The 23,918-nt window shown below is 34.5% G+C and overlaps 1 protein-coding gene across 1 annotated transcript; it reads left to right on the top strand.

Moving 5' to 3' along the window:
• Positions 1-1,089: 1,089 nt before the first annotated feature.
• Positions 1,090-23,597, top strand: GK (glycerol kinase; the record flags this gene model as incomplete). The annotated part of the gene is made up of 19 exons (XM_010181504.1): positions 1,090-1,098; positions 1,751-1,824; positions 2,483-2,589; positions 3,160-3,237; positions 4,234-4,313; positions 5,346-5,483; positions 5,975-6,084; positions 6,684-6,750; positions 7,856-7,873; positions 8,891-8,926; positions 9,547-9,614; positions 11,161-11,203; positions 11,876-11,956; positions 13,882-13,960; positions 15,825-15,921; positions 17,526-17,610; positions 20,959-21,079; positions 22,191-22,334; positions 23,491-23,597. Coding segments are annotated over exons 1-19 (1,542 nt in total), but the record flags the coding sequence as incomplete, so codon positions are not given.
• Between the last annotated feature and the right edge of the window lie 321 nt (positions 23,598-23,918).

Below are 23,918 nucleotides of genomic sequence, written 5' to 3'. Positions count from 1 at the left end.
GCAGGAATCCTTATGCACTGCCTTCTGTTTCAAGGAATACTGAATGAATAATGGTGAATTATTACTAAATTATATTTAACATCGTTAGTAGGTCAGAGACATACGGATTCAATAAAACATCTTTTATCTTTATAATAAAACTTAGTAAATGTTACTAGGCTTTTGGCAGCAAGGTAGTTTCAAGTAAAAAAAATCTTGCTGCATGCATGCAAAACTTAATCTCTCCTAATAGTTATGTTGCATAGCATTTTAAGACTCTTATCCCATTATGCTAGTTCCTCGCAAGCATGCAGTACTGACAGAGCTCACCTTTTTATTAAGATAGCTTCTTGTCAAGTCTGAGCTGGTAGATTGAAACACAGATAAGTAAATATGGTAAAAAGAATACAGTGGTGCTTTTTCTGTGTAGTCTTTCCAACTGATAACAGAAAGGGACAAACATATAACCTTTGTAGACTTCTTTTCTAGGGGGCAGAGAGGAAAAATAGCTTTTAGTATTTTCTAAAGGGGCTGTGCTATTTCCATCCTTGGAGGTTTTCAAAACCTGCCTAGAAAAAGTTCCTGAGCAGCCTGGTCTAATCTCATAGCTGACCCTGCTTTGAGCTGGAGGTTGCATTAGAGATCTCTGAAGGTCCCTTTCAGCCTGCATTATTCTATGATTCTAATATATAACTAGAATTTTTCCAACCTTCAAAGTTTCACTCTAAAGATACGCTTTAAGGTTTCAAAGAAACTGGAGAATCAGAACTTCATCCGCTTTTTGTCAGAATTGTTCTAATAGTTTCAGAGAAAACTGTACTATCTAAACGAAATCAAGAGTTTGTGGGTTAAAAGCTTTGAGAGAAATTCCTAAAATTTGCAGAATGAGAAGAGAGCATTACCAGGGAGGTCTAGAAAAGATGCAGTTGTATCCTAGAGAGTATATGGATGTATAACTGAATTTTGTACCCTTAGCACGAGAATGGTTTTTAAATTTGATTGCCATGAAGAGAGAATGGTGTTTTACAGGCATGTTGGGCAGTTCACGTGACTCTGCTGTTAGATTTTACTTTCTACATTCTCAGACATTTTTCAAGGAAGAGATTCAGCATGGTGCTGGTAAGAAAGAGACACTCTCACAGGGGAATCCTCATTGCCCAGTCAGTTATGCTGGCTTACTCATTTTGCAATGAAGTTGGATGTTTTACTGGGTTTCATCTTAGCCTGACTGCAGTAGATTACTTTTGGAAACAGGCCACTGATGGTTAATGAAGATTTTTGTGTATTCTTGCTGAGCTTCTACTGCAAGGCAGAGCCTCCAACTTGTGATTCCTTAAGAACAGCCATTAGTATAGTCCTCATAATTCTCTGCTCTGCTGTTTTTATTGTAGTATATCCAAATCTAAGTCACTTTTCTGCATGTTCTTCTCTTTTTCATTGTATTGTGTTGCTGCGGTGATGTTCTTTTCTTTTCAGATTGTTCATGAGCTCTGTATTCGTAGTTTGTTTTGAAACAAACTAGGTTCTGCCTAGGCAGTTATAATATTTAATTATAGTTATAATTGACAGCAAAGCTTTCAAAATATTCTGTGCTCCTCTTAATTAGAAAAATTAATGAATTTAAACCCAGGTTATATGTATATTTCGGTTCATGATAGAAAATTATATTCAATTATCACTGCACTATATTTGTTCAAAAGAATAAATGTTAATTTATTGTTGAGTAAACTTCTCTGTTTATAGAAAATTCTATTGTGTAATTTATCTGCAGGTTTTTAATGCGAAAACAGCAGAGCTCTTGAGTCACCATCAAGTGGAGATACAGCAAATATTCCCTAAAGAAGGGTATGAATTTTCTGTGGTTTTTTTATTTGTTCATATATGTTTTGGTAGAGATTATGTATTTTTACCTATGAATGATCAAAACTGAAGTTGATTAATAAATATTAAGAACATAGTATCTGCTATAAACTACTGTGTGCAGGAAAAATGTCATTAAAAAAACCCATGTTGGGTGTCCAGTATGTGCTCTGAGTTACATAAACTAAAAATACTTACTGTTTTACTCTACCCACTTATTAACATATTTAAACTTTAAAACTAAAGTTGAAAAGAGACTTAAACTCTCGTTCAAAGTGGTAAAGCTGGTCATTTTTACAATATAATTGTAGTCTTCAGTTTAGTCTGTAGGAATTGCTTAGTTTGTTCTCTGAGGTGGTTTTTTTGTTTGTTCTTAACTGACCTAACATTTGCTGCCAAAGTACTCTGTAGAGAATAAAACCAAACAAAATTCTTTGTTTTCTGTAGATGGTTTTGTTGTGAAAATACAGCTTACTGTTTAAAAAGCATTTGAAATTCATTACACTTTTTCTAGATATGTAAAACATACTTTCTAGTTATGATTATGTCAAAAAGCTCAGCTGGTTTTTCAGACTGGAATTTCTTTTTTTCCCTAAATGTATTTCTTTTCTTTATATTAACTGATGTTTACTGTTTGTTAAAGATGGGTGGAACAAGATCCAAAGGAAATATTAAATTCTGTCCATGAGTGTGTGGAAAGGACCTGTGAGAAACTGCAACAACTGAACATAGACATCACTAACATAAAAGGTATTCCTAGTACTGAAGGGTAACTGAGGTCTTTAACATACTCACAGTTGAGCAAGTCAGATTCTCAAGATTTTAAGTCAGTAAGCAGAAAGGTGCCAACAGGTGTTGGCCTCAAAGAAAATGTTAAATTGGAATTGAGAGAAGTCTGGGAGGGATAATGAGAAAATAAGTTCAGCGTGTATATTAGTAATGCAAAATCTATAAAGTAGTCTTAACCTCATTTTGCAAAGTCAGAGACATAAGTGATGAATGAAGAAGTTCCGAAATTTAAATTAGGACTTACTGGGAAAAGCTATTTTCCCTGTCAGTGTTGTTGCTGTCTGTTTGCGACAAAAATGAGAGATTTAGAACACATAGGTTAAGCAGCAAAAGTTGAATGATGAGTTTTTAGAAGTAGTATTTCTAGATTATAACATGAAAAAGTTAGAAACTTTTTATTTCCCACTTACTTTCCTCTTCTCCTTACCTGTTCCTTCCCACTCTTCACTTCTCCCTTCCCTCCTTCACCCCCCAAAAAGTGTTAAAAAAAAACCTTCTGAAAAGGATACTTATTTCTGTTTTGTCCTGAAGCCATTGGAGTCAGCAATCAGAGAGAAACAACAGTGGTTTGGGACAAGACAACTGGAGAACCTCTTTATAATGCTATTGGTAACTACCATATTTTCTGAATATGTAATATGTTTAAATGACAGTGTTGTAGGAAAATGCTTTCCTAGTTTCCTGTGCAGATCTCATTGTGGCCTGGCCTACTAGTTCTTTGATTTTTTTGATATCTGTGTCATAAACTGTGTGCTTGTATATGGCAGTGCAATCAAAAAAAAGCCTATTGTGTTAAAATTATTACTTAATAGATACTAAATTGCTTTATGGGCTTTTAACAAAAAACAGGATTCATGAGGGATTTTGTACATCCCTGCCATGTAATGAAGCTCTGACTTATGCTCAATCACTTCCTTCTAAATGAAGTAGCTTACAAAATTTTCAGTATGCTTTTGATTTAACTTCAAAGGAAAAATGTGTTAAGTAGGTTTAATTAATAGTTATTGATTTGGAGTTTTATTTTAAATTATCTTGGCTTTTCAGATTATTTCAGCTGAGAAATGGTGATTGTCTAGATTTGCTGTTTTAGGCCATGTCAAGTGCCAGATTTAGTTTGACATAGTGGCACTGAGAAACCAAAACTCTTCTGTATTAAAATATAAGTTGTTTACAGCATTATCTTAAGTTCAGCTGTACCTTGATAACTCTGACATAGCACCTTAGTTCAAAGTTTTCATAGGATTAGTAAATAATCAACCTGCTATTTGTTTTAACCTCCTAGTTTAATGACAGTCATCTGCTGTAAACAAAGTAGTATTAGTCATTTGCTTATGCTCTGGTAGAGGAAAGTATATATCCTATTATGTGGAAAATCTTGTTTGATTTCTCAAACCATTTGTCCTTCTAAATCAAATGACTTCAGCTATTTTTAATTTTTGCAACAGTACATTAAAAATACAATGGCAATACAATATTCTTTCAACTACATGAAAAGCGAAACATAGGAATTTACTGGCAGGAGCTCTAGTTTTGTAGAATAAGCTTGTATATACCACTTTTCATGTATTAAATCAGTTGATAGGTTAATTTTATTTGTGTTTTTAGTGTGGCTTGATCTGAGAACCCAGTCAACAGTTGAACGGCTTCTTGAAAAAATTCCAGGACAAAACAAAGCCATTTTTAAGGTAAGAGATATTCCGGATCATTTAAATAGTAGCTGCACTCTTATTGCTACAGTATATAATTGTTTGGAGATGTGTGCTTAAAATTCCCCAAAACAAAGTAAGTCACTTATAGCTTCTAGTCCCTTCTTTACCTTGTCATATAATAAAAAATGTGCATAATACTGTACTACAGATCTGAGACTGACAAATGGTTATTTTCCTCAAAATAACTGGTTAACAATCCTTACATGTCTCACTAGAGAAGTTAAATGTGTAATCATTAGTGAGACTTAATCATGTGCTACCTATCCAATGATAAGTAAACATCACACACAAAAATTGAGAGCAAGTAGAAATAAACTGTTTGGAAAGTAATTCATTGACGTGAAATATATTATCCTTTCTCATCTTCTGCCTATTGAAATTAATTGCCACCAACCTGAGAACTGGGAAGATATTTTATAAAGATCAAATTAATTCTTTTTTTTATATGAGTGCATATATATATATAACAATTTGGGAAAAAAATGCTTTAAAAAAAAAGTCATAGTTCTTTGACTTATATTTTCCTTGATTGATTGTATAAATATTATACATTTTATATGTTATGTATTTTCCTATAGCCAGGAAATGGATGTCACAAAGCATTTAAACTTACTTGATTTTAAAGTTCTAGTAGAATATAAATTTGGTCTTTCCTGTGTTGTACTGCTCATTTTTGTTGTCTTTGCAAAAATGACAAAATATTGTCTAGTCATATGGAGATACCCTAGATAAGACTTCTGCAAACATCTATTTCCACATAAAATGGTCTTTGAACTGCATGTAGGTCAACTTTGATTTTTGTCCATTAATGCACTGGTCATTTGGTTTTGATATTTTCAGACTTGTGTATTGTATGCATAGTACTTATTTAAATAATAAACTGTAATTTCTCTGAGCTTTATGTCTTTGGTTTTTTTCACCTACTATCACCATTTATTTTATGTACAGTATTCATGGAAAAGACACTTACGTGGTGTGTAACTGATTGGGTTTTTTATTATCTTCCAGCTAAAGACTGGTCTTCCACTTAGCACTTATTTTAGTGCAGTGAAACTTCGATGGCTTTTGGATAATGTGGAAGAGATTAGGAAAGCAGTTCATGATGGAAGAGCTATGTTTGGAACTATTGATTCATGGCTTATATGGGTATGTATTTGTGAGTTTTATATCACTCTCTTAAAAATTAATTTCCATATGATGCAAATTTTAATGCAAAATACTGTGGTACATGATGCCCACTGATTGCATGGCGATGTCAATACAAGCCACTAAAGAAATTCCATTTAAGTTCCTTACAAAATGAACTTTTACTGTTCCTGTATCGCTGTAATTTTATTTATAGATGCTTATATGTAGTTTACTATTTATAGGTTGCTATAAAATTTTGCTCATGCTTCTGGAAAAATCTTGGACTTTGCCACCTTTGCAATATAAGAATCCTGGAGGTACTGCTGTACCCTTATTGCCTCTCTCATTCCTTTGTTCTACGATATCAGATCTGCCTCTATAGCTGTTGCAGAAATGCCAGAGTTCCCAGTCCCAAGCTGAAAGCTTTGTGAATGTAGATTTTATTTTTCTAATTTGTTTAAGTAAACCTGTATCTTTTTTGGCAAATACTGTTGATATTTTTTTTACAGAGTTTGACAGGTGGAAAGAATGGAGGTGTTCACTGTACAGATGTAACAAATGCCAGTAGAACAATGTTGTTCAATATTAATTCCTTGGAATGGGATCCTGAGCTCTGCCAGTGAGTGCAGTTTTTTAGTAACACTTTTATTTAAATATATTCTGTAAGTGATGTGTAAAGAAACTAATTTAATAGAAAGATTCTCTTATCTAGACTACAATCAGCAGTTACTGTTGTATTTACTGTTAACATTAATAATTAAGATTCATTGTTTTCCAGATACCCAAATTACAACTCTGTGTATTAATTAAAAGTAACAGACCCTTGACTTTTTTTCTGTAGGTGTAAGACTAGTTTGTGAAAACAATGACATTGAATAGTTTCTTTATTCCTTAGTCAAATTTGTAAGGCAGTTACAATGATAGTGTCACTATTTAAAATTTAAATTTATTAATAATATTATGAAGATATTGTTGGAAGAAGAATGAGCTCCCATGTAAGAGTTGAATATGTCTTCAAAATATTCAAATATATACTGTTTTACTCTGTAAATCCATGTCACATACTATAACAAGTGGAAAAATACATAGCGATCATAGAAATTAAAGTTCCTTTTCTATTTTTTTCTTTACAACTTAAACTTATTTAAGAAAATAAATGAAAAAGGCTTTCTGAATTATCACTGGCCATATATACAAATTATTTTGTATCGTCTTCAGGTTCTTTGATATTCCTATGGAAATACTTCCAAAAGTACGAAGCTCCTCAGAGATTTATGGCCTCGTGGTATGTTTTCTTGAGTGCATGTGAAGTTAATCTTGTAAAAATATAAGTATATCAATATAGATTTGACAGAATTTTGATAGATTAATAACTTTTTCTAGATCAGCATTGTTTGATTTATGATTAGTATGTCATCATCTACTGTTGTGTAATATTACATGAAGTCGATTATCTGTTGTTTTCTCTTTTAAGTGTCAAATAGACAAAACAAGGTGGGAGTGGTTTTTGATAAGGATAAAAGTTTGATTTTTTTGTTACAATTGCTTGTTGATTTAGAAACTGCCCATCGGAATTGGATGTATAATCAGGAGACTGAAAGAATGAGATTGTTGTTACTAGAGCACAGTATTTTTACTTCTCATACGATTGAAAAGAAGAGATTAAAGTTGCTATGGAAGTCTTCATTATCTAAGAAGACTGGATGAGATGTGTAATGTCTTATTTCCACATAACTGAAGGCGAGATTAGTCAGTTTCTCTGAACTGGAAAATCAAAAGTGACACCTTGAATTGCTTTCTTTTTGAAAAATAAACTCCTCTTACTGTGTTTATTTACATAGCATAGAGTAAAAAAATATTTTGGAATATGTCTTTTTATTCACACTGCCTCCAGTGCAGCTGTGAATATTACTTAGGAGTAAATCATTAATTGTTGTCGTGGGGCTGAGGTTTCAAGTTTACCTGGAAAACACCAACTCTTCTGATACAGTGACATCTAATTTAATGTTTAAATGCTTCAGAATCAGATAAACTGAATGTTGTGATTTTGCATATTTTTTCCTAATAGTTTGCCCTATTGTTTACTAAGAACATACATTTTGTAATTAAGACAAGTTTTGAGATTTTTATTTAAAATATAACACTAACTTGCTTGAAATGTAAGTATTTTTGCTAATCTGTGATGGAGATACCACTAGAAGTCATTGCTGACTTTTATTAATGTGAAGGTCAGAGGAGAGTGAGTTGTATTAAGCTGAATGAGTGAGGTAAATGGAAAAAGATACTACCTAGCAACTGAAACAGAATAGCCGGTCACTTAAATGTGAACTTTTGTTTCTTTTCTCCTTTCCTTCCTTTTTTTTCCTTTTTCTTCCTTTCGCTGACTGTAGAAAATCTGTCCTAGCCTGGTGAGTAGAGGCTTCCATTAGGCTGACCACCTTTATCTTATCCATTCTGTTCAGACACTGTGCATTTCCATTGTCTTAAGGATTAGTAAAAACATACTTTCTAAACCAATAAATTTGGTGGCTGTTTCCAAATTTGAGATATTACAATCAGGGTTCATGCCAAAGTTGTTTCAAAAATGTAGTCTTGATGTATGTGTTTGCCTTCATTTGCAGGTTGTTGAATATTTCTTTTTTATAGTGAAGTAAAAAATACAGCTACTGGCTAATAAATGTTGTCTCTCTCATTTTATAAATAAGAAAAGTGAGCCATTCTGTCTACAAATACTAAGTCTATTATAGTGAAACACCAGATTCATACAGGGTATTTTTAGTGCATTTATAAACTCAATTACTTTATATCCAGTTAATGAAAATGAGAATTAAGGAAAAAAAAGTTCAGATTGGAAATGCACTTGCATGACTTCACTGAAAATGCATTTTCGCAATTGCACAATAGCAATTTAAAGAAAGAAGTAAAAATTGTCAAGATAAAAATTTCTTATAATATCTGTTGCAAGAATGCAACTGAAAAACTATTTGGTAGTGTTTGGACGAAATACTGTTTGAGACTTAAAGTGCTGTATCTTAAAATGAGGCATCTATCTTTGCTTAATGTGTCATCACAATCAAGTTTTTTTCCTAGTCACTTTACCATTTTTGCACTTTTGCATTTTACACTTGACACTGGCTGCACCGGTTACACTGAACTTGATTTTTTCCACACTATGATTTCAATAAAATGTATGTTAAAAACTGCTGAGGTGACATAAAGTATATCTGTAAATTTCCTGCTCTCTATTTTTTAGTGTTTTAGGAGCTGCATTAAGCTGAAGTCCAATGTACACCTGAACTGAACCATGTTGCTTACGTGACCTTTATTTTCCTTTGAGCATTGCAAGTTTAGCTTCTTTTTCATTGCCTTAAACTGTAGTCATGGAAAGCTAATGTGGAACTTTCCTTTCTCTTTTTGTGAATCAGAAATCTGGAGCTTTGACAGGTGTACCAATTTCTGGGGTAAGTGCTACTTCAACTCAGATTCTGGCATAAGAACCTAATACTTCATGAACACATCTTCACTGGAAAAAGTTGTAAGATGGGTGAATCTTGCTACAAATTAATCTGATGGCTTTTCACTTCATGTTAAACATGAAGTAAACTTTTGAAGTTGAATTAGTAATTGACTGTCTTCTTCATATTAAGTTAAGGTCTGGCTGTGGAAATACAGCTGACAGCTTTAACGTCTATGTGTAGTGCCGTGGGAAACTTAGGATCACTAAGTAAAATGAGTAGTGTTACAAAATGGAAGCAAGCTCTGCTTTATATATAAAAGGAGTTCAGCATGTATATATAATCCAGAAATGCTGGACAGATTCTCCACTTTTTCTAACACAACATGCATACAGATACTAAATTTTAATTTTTATTTCTTTAAATTGTTCATAATTTCATTTGCTGTTTTTACAAAGGAAAGAGCAGTAAAAAGCACAAGTTATCTCTATAGAATTTTCCTCAATTTCAACTGCCTGTGTGCTTCTAATAGATTAGAGTTATAGTTAAATATATCTGCTCATGTTCCTTTTTTATGCATGTGGTTCATATGCAGACATTGGCTAAGAAATAATATCTCTTTTCAGTGCTTGGGTGACCAGTCTGCTGCTCTTGTTGGGCAAATGTGTTTCCAAGACGGACAGGCAAAAAATACGTAAGTTACTGTGAAAGTTGTAAGATAAGCAGTACATCACTGTTCTGTTTTGACTTTAGTATTATATTCTCTTTCAAGCTAACTGCTGAGTGCTTTTGTAATTACTGCATAACTACAGCTCTGCCTTTTGACTGTGTTGACTGACAAAGTAAACGCTGTCCTGACTTTTACATCAAATAGTGATGATACTGAAGTTAAACGATTTGTGAGGTATACTTTGGGACAAAGTCATTGTGAGGAAATATCTCTGTGTTTCAGAAGGTTTTTATTTCAAAATTTCCCAAAACACAGATTAAAACAATTGCAGTATCATTTAAATTGTGACCTAAAATTAAACAAATACAGGCCACATGAGTTAGATTGTAGAGACCTGAATGACAAAAAATGCACAGCATTGCTACATGAGAAAGGTTCATTGCAGTTGGAGTGTTTAGTTTTGCTTCTGTGTCTAGCTCAGTGAGGAGAATTTTACATTTGGGGTTTTTTTTCTATTTCTCAGCCTCTTAGTGTTTCATGTTTAAAAGAGCTGATGAGTTAAATCAGGCAACTGGTATAATCAAACATTCATTTGAGGAAAAGCTCTCTGCTTGAATGATTTACTGTTCCACTTAGAACCATGTGCTTAACTGAGCATGTAGGTACATACACAGTACTGGACTTTCACAGATTTAATAACACATTAATCTATACTTGTTGCTAATTAACCTTCACTTTATCTTTTATATTTATACACAAATCTAATGGTTAGCGGCCTTGTATTTTAGTAAAACAAACATGGTTCTAAGTAATAGTGTCAGAAAGTATTTTTATGAGAACTACTTTTATGACACAAGAGACCTTTTGAAAAACATCCTGCTAAACTATCAGGTAAAAGTGAGATCTTTTTAACCTGTTTGTGTTATTGCTTTACCCTTTTTCTCTCCAAATATAACTGAAAATCTTCTCGGTACTATTTTAAGCTATTATTTTTCATGTTATTAAAAAGGTAGGAAACTCATAATTTCTTAGAATAGGTTAGGATGGATGATAAGTATTTTGTACTCCTTTTATTAAACTGTATCTTTTTATGTGTGTATGCATACATATATGAGATGTGGTCTCCAAATGAAAATCATGCTGAATATGTTTAAAGAAAACCCTCTTCTTTGTGAAAGGAACAAAGTTTCTTAGAAGTTTGAGCTTTATATTGTGAAATATTTATTTTATAAAGTAGCTTTCATAATCAGCTTAAAGTGAAGTAGGTAAACACTACCAACAAAGAGGAATTTACACTTCGTTTTCAGCTGTATCTGCTCCTTGATCAGGTATTATACAAGACATAGCCAGAGAGAGATGTTGCAGCTTAAATTGCAGTTTAAATGCAACTGCAGGCTGCATTTAAATCAACTCTTTGAGGATGGTTTTGTCACCAGTTAATGGTAAAATAACCTTCAAGGGGCAAAATTGGTGTCTTTATTTTCCACAGGAGAGTCATGGATTCGTGAATTGCAGTAACAGGTTATCCTTTAAACATCCTGGTTTTAACTTTCCTTTGCTTTCACACTAGGTATGGAACAGGATGTTTCTTGCTGTTCAATACAGGTCCGAAGGTCAGTTGCATTTTTCAGTTGTTAACTTTTTTTTTACAATCTTTGTTTAAGTTTCTGAGTACCACTATATATTAGCCTTTCTTGAATTATTAGCAACAATCATATTGCTAGAGACAAGGCAAAGTGCATACTGAAATCTGAAAAAATAGAAAGTAGTAATTTGTTCAAAGTGTTTCAGTTAGGCTCCATTTCCTAGCTCCTTAAGTTTCCAAAAAGAGCTTTTCATAGCAAGTTTCTTGCTCTTTCCTTGTGTATGTTTCTTAACCTCACCAAGAAGTGCTGAATGTTATGTTACTTAACCACATGCTTTTGTCCTTGTCTTGGCTATTTTATTTCTTCTCTTTGTTTTCTCCCATTGTTTCTTTGTAGTTGTAGTTGAATAAATAATGCAAAGCTTTGGCTTCCTTCTCATTCACATCTCCTTCTAAAGACCTCCAGTCCTTTGCTATAAGGAGGCTGGAAAGATCTGAGGCAGCTTGTGGAAACATCACAGCATCAGCAATCTGAGGGTTCTCTCTTAGAGTGACTAATAATTGACTGTTTAAACTTTCTGTACTTATTTTTTTTTCCAATGGAAAAATGTTTCTTGTTTATTATCACTTGGATATTTTTATTTAAATATTTTTTGCCTCTTTTCATGCTTTGCCTTTTCTTTCCCCTTTCCCCATTTAGGCTGTGTTTTCTGAGCATGGTCTTCTAACCACAATAGCTTACAAACTGGGCAAAGGCAAACCTGTATGTTATGCTTTAGAGGTAAGTCCAGTAATTTTTTTTGTCTTTTAGTGATACATGTTCTTGTTTACTTCTGATTTGTGGTATCCCTATGTTATCTTCAGATGTGTGGAAATCAGCAACAGCTTTGTGTTATAGCCTGTGTGCCTCAAGGCTTGTGTGTGGTTTTGGTTATCCCTATCTCCAATCTATGTCATGTAATCTAATACAAATATTTCTACAATGTAACATTTATATTTTCAGGGCTTGATGGCTAAAACATTTTTCTGTTGCACAGTCTTTCAAATCTTTAATGTTATAAGTAAATTTTAAAAATATACTAAAATTGGGTTTAAAAAGAGAGGGAAAAATACTAGTGTTTCAGTTATCCTCTCATAATAAAAGGCATGACTAAATGTCTTTGGGTTTTATTTCATTCTAATGGACTTTCCTTCTAACTTTAAAAATCTGAATCAAATTTCTGGCACAAGAATCCTCTAACAATTGATCTTTTTCAACCCACTAAGACTTAGGTGCCTACTTCCAGAATTTAGCTCCTCAGTTCTCCACACTACACTGAGGGCATCCAAATTCTGTAGAAAATTGGACTTTTACTGTAACTTCAGGGTTCACTGTTCTAAAGCTCTGCTTCTGAAGCATAGATCAGCTGAGCACCTATTTGGCATCAAAGCTTCACTGGGATCAACAGAATGATTATTTTTCCATCTGTGTTGCTTAGTGGGCTTGATCTAATAGTTATTCTCAAAACATACATACTGAATTTTTTGCTGCCATTGAGCTTTTGTGGAGAGCCTATGCTTTCCACGTGAAACAAAGACAACACGCAGGATTTTCTTTGCTGGGAGAATAGTTTGTGGCTTAGAGTAATTTACTAGGATGTGGGAAGCTGTATTCATTTCCTTTTCCTTCCCTAAGGATAGTTGATCTTGCATTTGCCATGTTCTGGCAGACTTTGAAGATTTTGTTTTGTGCAGGTGTGTGAGAGGTTTGTTTTCTTTTTAACTCATGTTTTTAAAGCAAGAACTGAAACTGTTTGGAGAGTGATTTGTATTTCTGCATGCTGAAACACATGCATTTGTGCTTTGCTTCTTGCTCATCTCCAAGTCTTTAATGATACTGTCTGAAGAAATGGCTTCAACAGAAAATATTGAGTGTTCTTTTTCCTATATCTATGCTAGAACCATCTCCAATCTGCTGGTTGAGACACTTTCCAGAGAGGCAAGAAATGTGGATTCAGTCTTTTCTTTCAATCAAACCCATATCTTGTAACTGTAATAGCTACCTGGTTAGGAAACACCCCTGGACCTTCCAGCAGTGGCTTTGAATGAAAATATAATGCTGCTCCCATTTTACTTGAAGCTTAGTCTAATAAACTTGAGACTGTCTTGAAGAGAAATCCATTTGGACTTTGGAGTGAAATGGGAGCCATGCCATCATATGATGGAGCTATTCAGGACTGTTTGCTGAGGCAACAGAGGAATTTTACTGGCAAATACAAATTTTTTTTCTGTCTGGGCATTTGTATTTAGACTCTGGACATAATCAGTCTTGGTTTTTTTAAATCAAAGCACAAAAATCTTAATTTGCCAGAAAAAGAAGGCTGAGGCTACTGGACCTCATGACTGTACATTCAGGAGAAGACCTAAATTAAAGAGACAAGAAGACTGCTTAGGCAACTTCATGGCAAACCCCTCCATGGAAAAAAGAAAAGCAATATACACCATTTCTACATGGAGCCTATGTAACAGGCTACCATTTTCACTTGCCAGTCTCCTGCTTCTAAGAAATTTGTGGTTCGGTTGTGAGCAGTCGTGGGAGTGCTTTAAGTTGTGACTGTCAGCCTGCAATTGGAGGCCGCAGCAAACCCTTCTGTCCACTCTTGTAAAAAGGAACATGAAGCTGCCAGTGGTTGTCTCCTAATGCTGGGGTTATTTTCTTTCCTTCAGGGATCTGTTGCAATAGCTGGTGCTGTTGTTCGTTGGCTGAGGGACAATCTAGGTATTCTTGACTCTTCACCGGAAATTGGTGAGTATTCACAATTTGAAGCTGTTCAGTTTTTTGAGTTTTCTTTTCCAGTGTATTGATGTCCCTACTGTTGAATGAAAGCTCAAAATACTCAAGTAAAGAAAACCTGGAAGATGCATATATTTTGCTATGTTTGAACAATTTGTTTCGCATCCCTGAAATCACTGTTCATTATGTATTTCATACAGCATAAAAATTCCATCTTTGAAACACTTTGTCAGCTTTGTTCTGTTGCAATCTGTTCTTTTAGTAGTTTCCCTAGCAAGCAGATATTCAGGAAGATACTATACTGAGAGTATATTTCCTTGTTTCATACAATATTGAATTTTTTAGAGCCAGGAGTATTTAAGTCTCTATTGCAGAACCTGGAGCATATTTGATCCTAAACATGTATGTTCATTCCTATCATAAACATGAGAACCTGAGGCCAGACATACGCAACAATTTATATAGATGGCTTCATATCCATTGAGTTATGGACCTCAGTTTGCAAGACTGCTTCTTAAATGAGTTGTGGAGAGTAATCTGTTTTGGCTAAGAATACAGTAATCCTTTAGCAATTGGGTAGCTGGTGTTTTCTGCTTGAGCTGAACTGAAACAAGCTGCTGTGTGACATAGAAACTAGGAATGTATCAAACTTTGAAAAAGGAGAGAATGTTGGACGCAGGCAAGTGTAACAGGTTGAAAGTGATTTAATGAGATTTAGGATGAAAAAAGAATTCATTGCATATTTTTAATAATTTTAAATCTTATTCAAAGGTAGAAAAAATTAGAATTCAAATTTTATTTTAAACTTCAAAGACTATGCAAAAACTTAAAATGCAAGTCTGTTTTTCTGTAAGAAAGCTTTGCAGATCATACAGAAGAATATAAACTACTGTCACATGAATTAGCCAGCTGTTGAAGCACCACAGTACCTGTTGGCTTCACAAGTTTGATTAGACCTTTGGAAGGTTTGAGTTTCAAGAACTTTAATCTTGCCAGTGTCATTAAAGTCATGTGAGACTTCATAATCTCTTTCTGTTTCCTTGAACATGTCCTTCCTTTGTTTTTCTACCTTCACTCCTTTTTTAAGTGAAGTCTGTATGAAAGAACTGTTTCAAAAACACTTTTTGCAAAAGTTTTCCTGCCTCTCTATTGCTATGCTCCTCTGATCCATGCCAATAGAAAAATTTACAAAAGCAGAAAAAATTGCTTTCCTGTCTTGTTACAGGAAGGAGCTACACATTAGCATTACTTTCTTGGCAGTTTTAGTTGTTTTAATATCATTTTTAAATTTAAAACATTTTAATAGTGGAGTGTTCGGATATCCAAAGTTATTACCTAGATATTAAGAAACCAGATTTCCTTGTAGCTGGCCTTGTGATTATATACGTAAGCTGAGAATTTAAAACTCGAAATCCATTTGAAATTAATGAGAATTTAGTTCTTAACTCCCTTTGGTCTTGATCCAGTTTCACTTGCTTGCCTCGACTTAAATGCAAGTAAAATGTGACCTTTTGGACTGCTTTGAAGGCTGCATTCTTTACCCACAGCATACCCTTTGAAAACCTCACAGAATCTAGGTCAGAACATTGAATACATAATTTTGGGTTTTGGTTTTGATTTTACATTTTACATTTCCCACAATGCCCTATGCCCATCTGCCATTCATACAGTTTTAAAAGGACAACTGGTTAATGAGGAGCAGAGTGCCAGAATTAGTTGTATTTTCTAATTGTATGTGTGGCTTGATTATTTTTTTAGCTACCTAACATGTTTTGAATATTTCCCCTATTTAAACAATAACAGTTTTAAGTGTCATATTTAAGTGTTGATATAGTTGTGAAAAGCTAAATGAAGATTGTCATTGTGTGTGCATTAGAAAAACTGGCCGCGGAAGCAGGATCTTCTCATGGCTGCTACTTTGTGCCAGCATTTTCAGGACTATATGCACCATACTGGGAACCCAGTGCAAGGGGGTAAGGATCTGACTAAATGATATTACAAATACTATCACTAGTTCTTCCAGGTATGTGAAATTGTTCTTTTTGTTCCTTTGATGTGTCTGGATAAATCATTCTCCATGGTATGTTCAAGTAACTACTGTGTTTATCTTTTGTATTTAATCTGTTTGAAATAGCAATTGATACTGGGAGAAAAAGAAGGATTCGCTAGCTCAGCTACTCACCCTTCTCTCCCTCCATCTTCCAAAAAAAAGGAGGCAGGGAGCAGAGATAACATGGGCTGGGTTGTGCAATTTGGAGGACAAGTACAAGATAGTTCTATCATTCTTGCCAGTAGTGGGGTGAGCTTTTTTCTTCATGCATTTCTGGCTCAGAAAGGATTTTCATCTCACTAAAGAGAAAGAGGAAGTCTTCATACCTGTGAGCTGTCAGACAACAAAAGTAGAAAATGAAGCATTTAGTGCTGTTTTTCTGAGCTCAGTTTCCCATTACTGCTGCATTCTCTGTCTCAAATGGTACAGGCTACTTAATTTCCTCCACACTTCTCCTCCCTCCCCTTCCCCTTATGTCCAGCTTTCTTTCCAGTCTATTGATCACTTCTCCTTTCCTTCCAGTCCCTTTCCTAGTTGTTAAGACTTAACTAGCTGGTACTAGTTAGAACTACCAGTTCTATTCGTCTTTTCTGCGATTGCGAGCTTGCCTACTGGTGCTGGAATCACAACACTTCATGGGAGTCAGAGAAGCAGAACAAATTTAGATATAACTTTACTAAAGTGAAAGAAGAATTCTTAAAGAATATCTAGTTCGCAAGGTTTCAAGTAGTTGCATCTTCAGAATTTAGATGCTATTTGTGCATAAGGAAGAAAAAAAGTCTTTGAGTTGGATGTTTTTGCAGATCACAGTACTTAACTTTTTAACTGTTAAAAGCTGTAAAAATGTTCTTTAATATCTTTGAACTTACATGCACCAAATACAGCAGCATTTCTGTGTAGTATGCTATTCCTCAGATGCTGAAATAGAATAAAAGGATGAATATTTGCTCTGCAGTTCAGCATACATTGACAGAATTCAGCTTACTCGTGGTTAGATGTGGCATAATTCCAATATCCAAAAGTCTCTTTGAAGGTGCAGAAGCAACTAATGATCAGAACATAACAATCTGAAAACAATTTGAAGCATTTAAAGCACAGCACTAAGCCAGCTGAGCTTTTTCTTAAAACTGAAAGCACTAGAGAATTTATTAAGATTTTAGTGATTGGTGACAGTATTTTTTAAAGAAAGATGAGCCTTGATCATATGTTTTATTTTACTTAAAGGAAGTCTAGTATCTAGGGGGAGGGGTGGGGTTGGGGTTCCATCTCATTTGCATGCAGACTGAGACTAAAATTTTAATTTATGGCAATTGTATTGATTGGACTCTGAAAGCCTATTTTTCAGGAAAACAGGGATGAGAGAGTTTAGATTAAAGAGAAACAAGCTTTTTAATATTAAAAAGCAGTCCTTATACAATGGAACTGAATGAGATTTGAATTAGAAGGCTTAGGTCTGAAGTAATGGTGTATATCTTGTAAAGAAGTATGTTGTAACGGTTTGTTTGGGTTTTTTTTTCTCTTCAACAGTATTATCTGTGGCCTTACTCAGTTTACAAATAAAAACCACATCGCCTTTGCTGCATTAGAAGCGGTCTGCTTTCAAACACGAGAGGTAAAGGCAAATTGCGTCCTAAATTCATTGTACATTAGTATGATTACAGGAACTGTAGCTCTTCAGGAATAGAGAAGATTGGAAAGATTTAATGAAGATTAATCATATGCTTTATATTGTACTTGGATGCCAGTCTTTTCTTTAGTTGGTCCTAATGTTGAAAAGCTGTTCATGTGTACATAGCTACAATGATCTAGTTGGGTGGTACTTTATTCTTTGGTGGCAATCCTGCTTTTTATCAGCACTTATAATAAGGTGAACCTGTTTTGTGAGTACTTTGGAGAGGCAGAGCATAGAAACATTAAAATGACAAGGCCAGTGCCATAACTAAAAAGTTGCATTAGTTCTACAACATAGGAGACTACATTTTATATTGTCTGCAGTGATATGGATGGCTTATGTGGCTTTTGGTACACAAGAACAAAAATTAGTTAAAGCAAGACAGCAGCAAACACGTCAAGAGAAATCTGGATTCACTTCCAGCCCATTATATGTTGTATCACCTTAGCCAGCATTCTGTAACAGCAAACTTAAATTCTCACAGGAGTAATGAGTCCTCCAACCAAATCAAAGGAATTGACATCCGTGTGTTCGGGATATTAGAATCTTTATATCACCATCAAATATAAATTTACATTTCCTGTGTTCTATACAAATACAGGAGAAAATGCAATCCCTAAACCCTAAAGGGTACCAGTCAAACCTTAATTTGATTGCATGTTTTTAAACTGCTGTTATTTAAACATGTTAAGTTTTAAAATAACACCCAGCTAAAACTGTTTGAGAGGAGGAAAACAGCTTGCTGTATCTGTAGTGACATAAAATCCAGTAAGAAGTACTCATGTGGAAATAGACAGCTAGAGATTTCACCCACGTGTCTGCTTTTGAAGCTGTGCTAACAGCCTCTGAGCCTTCAGAAAGTCATAAAAAAGCTTGGAAGTAGCATTATCTCTAATTCTGGTACTAGAAGTCAGAGTAAAGTTACAGAAAACTGAACTGATAGTCTAATTTTTTGTCAGCTCCTCTCTTTCCTTGTTCCTCCTCCCATCCATTCCCCCTCATGTGACGACTCAATGAACTTTCCAGCAGAAAATTATCCCTCTTTTTGCTGGGCTATTTTTTGGCTGGATTAATGACCTCAGCTGCCTCACAGAGGCGTATAGCAAATGTCAGAACGAGAGACAGGGCATGTGGCTGGGTATGGAGAATGGGGAATAATGCTCTCAAACTGTGTGCGGGTTAAGTTAACTGTTTGAACAGATCTAATACTTCCTCATACTTTAGTCAATGCACTGTTATTACAGAGATAGGAGTGCCTGATTAGGTCTCTGGACACACTTAGATAAACAGATTAAGTCCTAATGACTCAGATAAAATATATGTACATTTTACAAAGACACAGTTTTAGTTCTGTCTTGTCAGAAACAAAGTTCTTTTGTTTTAGTACTCACTTTTGTACCTTTCTGGAAAACACTCAAATTTCATGTTCATTGGAGATTTTGCTTGTTTTATTGTGCTGTCCAATCCTTCCGAGTCTCTGTTCTTTATTACCCAAAAACATTCTTCTTTGTGCAGACAGATGACACTTGCTATATTTTTTCTTCCAGAAGACATTATGGAAAGAGAAGCAATTTTTCAGTTCTAAGAGCTGTACAATGCTGTTATTGTACAAAACTTGCACACCTGGATACCTTGCTCTTCGTGCAACCTCAGTACAATAGACATAGGAGCAGTGTGATCTTGATTTGTTTTGCTCCTTCATCCCTTCCTGATTTCTAGCTTTCTTTTCATTTTTTTTAATCTCTACTGAGTGCATAGTATGATCCAACGTGATCTTCCAGATGGGTAAACAAAGTCAGAGCCTCCCACAATTGTCTGTAAAGCTGAGATTATGATGCACTGCTGAAGTTCCAAATAGTAAAAAAGACAGGTGAAATCAGCATAGATGAATGTAAAATGGTACACGGGAAGGAAATAAATTGTGAGGAGCAGTATTAGCTTAATACTGCCAGCAAACTTTGCTGCTGTGCTATGAATCCTCTTTTCCAGGTTATTTCTAATGTGTTGAACAGTGCAGGCCCATGGACACATTCTGCCACCATGAAAACTGGTCTTTTACCTTCCAATTTTTAACCATTTTTTATCCTGTGGCAGTTCTTTTAGTTTTTTTTAAAGATTTTCTGGTAATGACCTTGCTCACTTTCTGGGAATGGATGGAATCTACTGGACAATTCATGTCTGTATAGCTTTTACTACCTTACAAACTTAGAATTTTTTGTTCTTTTTAAAAAAAAATCATGTTGACTTTTGCCAGCAAGGTTTGAATAACTTTGTGAACTACAGAACAGCACAGACTGTATTGTAGTTTTGATCCTTTTTGTAAGAAAAGGATACCTATTTTTTATTCAAACAAATTGAAAAATTACAAAGAGAAAAACATTCTGCACTAGTTAATGCCTAACTTTGCCAAGAAAAATTATGCACTAACCTTAAAAAATGTAAATGGTATTTAATTGACTGCTTTTACAAAACCCTAGAAAATCCACAATTTTGCATTTAATAGGTGTTTGTAGGATAATGCCATGGTGTTACCAGTAGCTGAGGTTTGAGACAAATCTTAAATTTCCAGAAACTGTCTAAAAAGCATATTGATTGGTATCAGTGGATTAAATACTCCACTCTTAGTTAATTAGCCCATGCAGACACTTTAACACTTTTGATTTATTGTCAGCTATCCACTGTGCCCAAAAGAAGGAAACATAATTTTACAAAAAAAATACAGTTTATTTTTGCAGTCTATCTTGTGAAATGTAAAATTCTCCATTTTCACAGCCAATTGAAAATATTTCAAAAGCCTGCTCTTGCAACACATTTCAACCCTCAGCAGTTCCTACTGAAGTGTCTTCCAGATTGCCAGTTCAAACATTTTAATTTTTTAATTCTTTAATCCATCACATTAAGAAAAATACTTAGACAAACTGTGGTCAGCTTCAGGACTCCATTTACTATTACTTCTTCCTTGATTAGCTTTGATAGATGTTGTAGTTGTCATCAGCTTTTCTTCACAATTCTTCTCAGACCATATAAGCAGCACATAGGCTGGGTACAGTGCATCACAGGAGAAACGTCTCCTACACTAGGATTTCTGTAATAAATAGAATAAATTTGCTATATATTAAACAAAACTGTCTTGTCACTACCTCTGTTTCGACCTCTTGATATATATAGGGGAGGGAAATTATGTACTAAACACTCTTCAGTAAATGCTGAATTATCAGTATTTTACACTCAGAGGTTATCATTAATTTCTCTGCAATTAAATAATAACATATATTACTCTTACTTAAGATTTTAGATGCCATAAACAAGGACTCTGGGATACCACTAAGTCAGTTACAAGTAGACGGAGGAATGACCAATAACAAACTCCTCATGCAACTCCAATCAGACATTCTCTGTATTCCAGTAGGTAAGATGACAGAAATTACAACTTCTGTTTTCTTTTTGAAGCTGTAAAAGGCTCTTTAGCTTTTGAAGGTCGTGTTTCAATACAAAAAGGCTCTTCAAAGACCTCACTTGAAACCTGGAGCATTTCCATGTCAGTGAAAAGGGTGCATCATTCTGAAGACGTATTTTAACACCTGTATCAGAGCCCGAGTTGGTGAGAACTGTAAGCTATACATTAGCGTTCTTACAGACAAAGTGTGTCACTAACATCAGGATATTACACATGTTCATCTGCTGAAGACTGAGAATTTGCTGCATAAATGTAATAAACTTATTTAATATGCAGCTTCTAGAAAATAATTTAGAAAAACATTGTGATGTCTCTCATGCATAAATGTGAGACACTTCAGTGGAAAGTTTTTAACTCTACTGATATTATAGCTTGCCTTTAATAATACATAATACACAAGACTCATACTATCTATGCAGATGTATAGTTAGCAGATAAAAGGATATGATCAATAAAATCAGATTTTAAAGGATCCTCTGCCTGAAGCAGAGAAGCAGGCAGTTCTAGAGTTAATGGAACACATTTACCATTGACATCTCACGTTTGGGATGGTCTCCTGTAGCATCTGTGGAAGGCAAGCAAGCTAGTAAGTAAGTACAGATGTACCTCCTTTAAGATGCCTTTTCCAAATATAAATGCTTTCAATAACACAGTATCTAGAGCATGGGAACAAAACTGATAAATTAGTCGGTGATCAGTGCTTTGAGGAGGGAGGAAGCAGACAAAAACATAGTATTTTATTAACAGGAATACTGTGAGGAAAGTGATGGCTGAGGTCTGCAGCCCTGCATATAGTGTGAAAATAGGCAATTGCATGTTTTAGTCTTGAAGGAAGTAATGATCTGAGATATTTCAAAAACTTGTATGACTCGCAGGTAAAGTTAGGCTCATAACCATGTGAATGACAATAAAACAAGGTTTGCAGTTTGTAAACTTAAAGGAAGCATATAGCAATGATAGAAAATAAATATAATTCTAGATATACACATGAATCTTTAGTTCCAATGTCAGCAAGGTGAATTTCATTAAAAATCATCATGACCTTCTCTGTGATTTATTTCAGTAAAACCATCAATGCCTGAAACAACAGCTCTAGGAGCTGCTATGGCAGCAGGAGCTGCAGAAGGAGTTGAAATTTGGAGTTTGAATCCTGGAGATTTGACAGCAGTGACATGTGAACGATTTGAGCCACAGATCAACCCAAAGGGTAAAACCCTTTCATATTATCTCAGAACTTGCAAGCTTAATATTTTCTATCCAACAGATTGGGTTTTTCCTTTGTTGCAGTCTAACATGCTGATATAAAGTGGTTGATGTGGTAGTGATGGTGTTAGAGTCACCATCCATGGAGGTGTTTAAAAGGCGAGTAGATGTCATGCTTAGGGACATGGTCTAGTGGTGAACTTAGTAGGGCTGGATCGATGGTTGGACTCAATGATCTTGAAATCTTTTCCATCTGAAACCATTCTATAAAACCAGCTATCTATGAATATCCTCACAAATGTTGAAGATCAACATTGTAGCATTTAGTTTAGAGAAAAGAGCATTTCACTTGCAGTTTTGTCTATTTATTGACTATTAAGATTGGAAATTTGTTAAACCAGCATAATTCCACAGGGGAATGTGGTGGGGTTTTTTTCTGTCTCTTTTTTTAAGAGAAGATTGCCAGTAGGCATTGCAGTTAGTAGCTTTTGTTTATAGTAAGTAAAATCAAAGAAATCTTGAAAAGCTTTTACTGAGAAAGATGTGTCCTAAAGCTCCTGTGCATTTGTAAGTTTTCACAGGTTTAGAAAAGACAGACACTATTTTTTGGAGAGTTTTCTTTTGGCTTTAAAAAGCCTACATTAATCACTGTTTTTTAGCTAACATTTTTATCAGTTCCTAAGTGCTTCTAGAGTTGGAAAGCATGAACTTGGCATAATTAATCCATCTACAAGAAAAATGCATTTTTGTATTTTTAATTATTTCTTAATTTTTGGTACAGAATTTTGTCCTACCAATTTGATTATAATTACTGCTATAATCGCTACTTCAAGACAGTATTTTCAACACTGAAGGGCTTCTTCATGAATAACAATTGCTTCCTGTTGTCCTAGTTGTAAATCTTCTTATGGTGAACTTGCATAAAATTGATTTTAAGGTTTAAGTCTCCCTACTGTGCGTATCTGTGGGGTTTGGGTTATTTTGGTTTGTTTCTTTTTTATTATTATTCAGAACAGTGTTTTATAATACTTGTTCTGTGCAGACAAACTATACTATGCAAAAGAGTGGAAAGCTGGTACTGTAGCGTTTGCTTCTTAACATATGTAGTTGTATTCATATCCATTGAGAAGCTTTTTTGTTTGCTGATTTCTCAATTTCAGAAAGCGAATTTCGCTATGCCAGATGGAAGAAAGCTGTGGTAAAATCTATGGGCTGGGAAACATCCGAAGCTCCTTCAAATGGTAAATCAGAAATTATTGCAGATCAAGTATTATTATCTAGTCAATTAGCCTACGTAGTTAATCTTGAGTTTGGTGACCTTTTCTGTTCGTATAATCTCTGGACTAACACAATGATTTAAAAATTATTACATAAAACCACTATGGAAACAAAGAAAAAGATAGATAGATAGATAGATAGATAGATAGTTCTTCCTCTGGAAAGGAGGGCACAGGCAGTATCTTATAGAATCATAGAATGTATTGGGTTGGAAGAGACCTTTAAAGATCATCTAGTCCTGTCCCTGCAGTAAGCAGGGACAATATTACTAGATCAGGTTGCTCAGAGCCCCATCAAGCCTCACCTTGAA

This window comes from Mesitornis unicolor, unplaced genomic scaffold (assembly GCF_000695765.1).
Source record: "Mesitornis unicolor isolate BGI_N332 unplaced genomic scaffold, ASM69576v1 scaffold25123, whole genome shotgun sequence".
NCBI lineage: Eukaryota > Metazoa > Chordata > Aves > Mesitornithiformes > Mesitornithidae > Mesitornis > Mesitornis unicolor.
The sequence above is the reverse complement of the archived record's forward strand: the minus strand, read 5'-3'. Positions and strand labels throughout refer to the sequence as shown.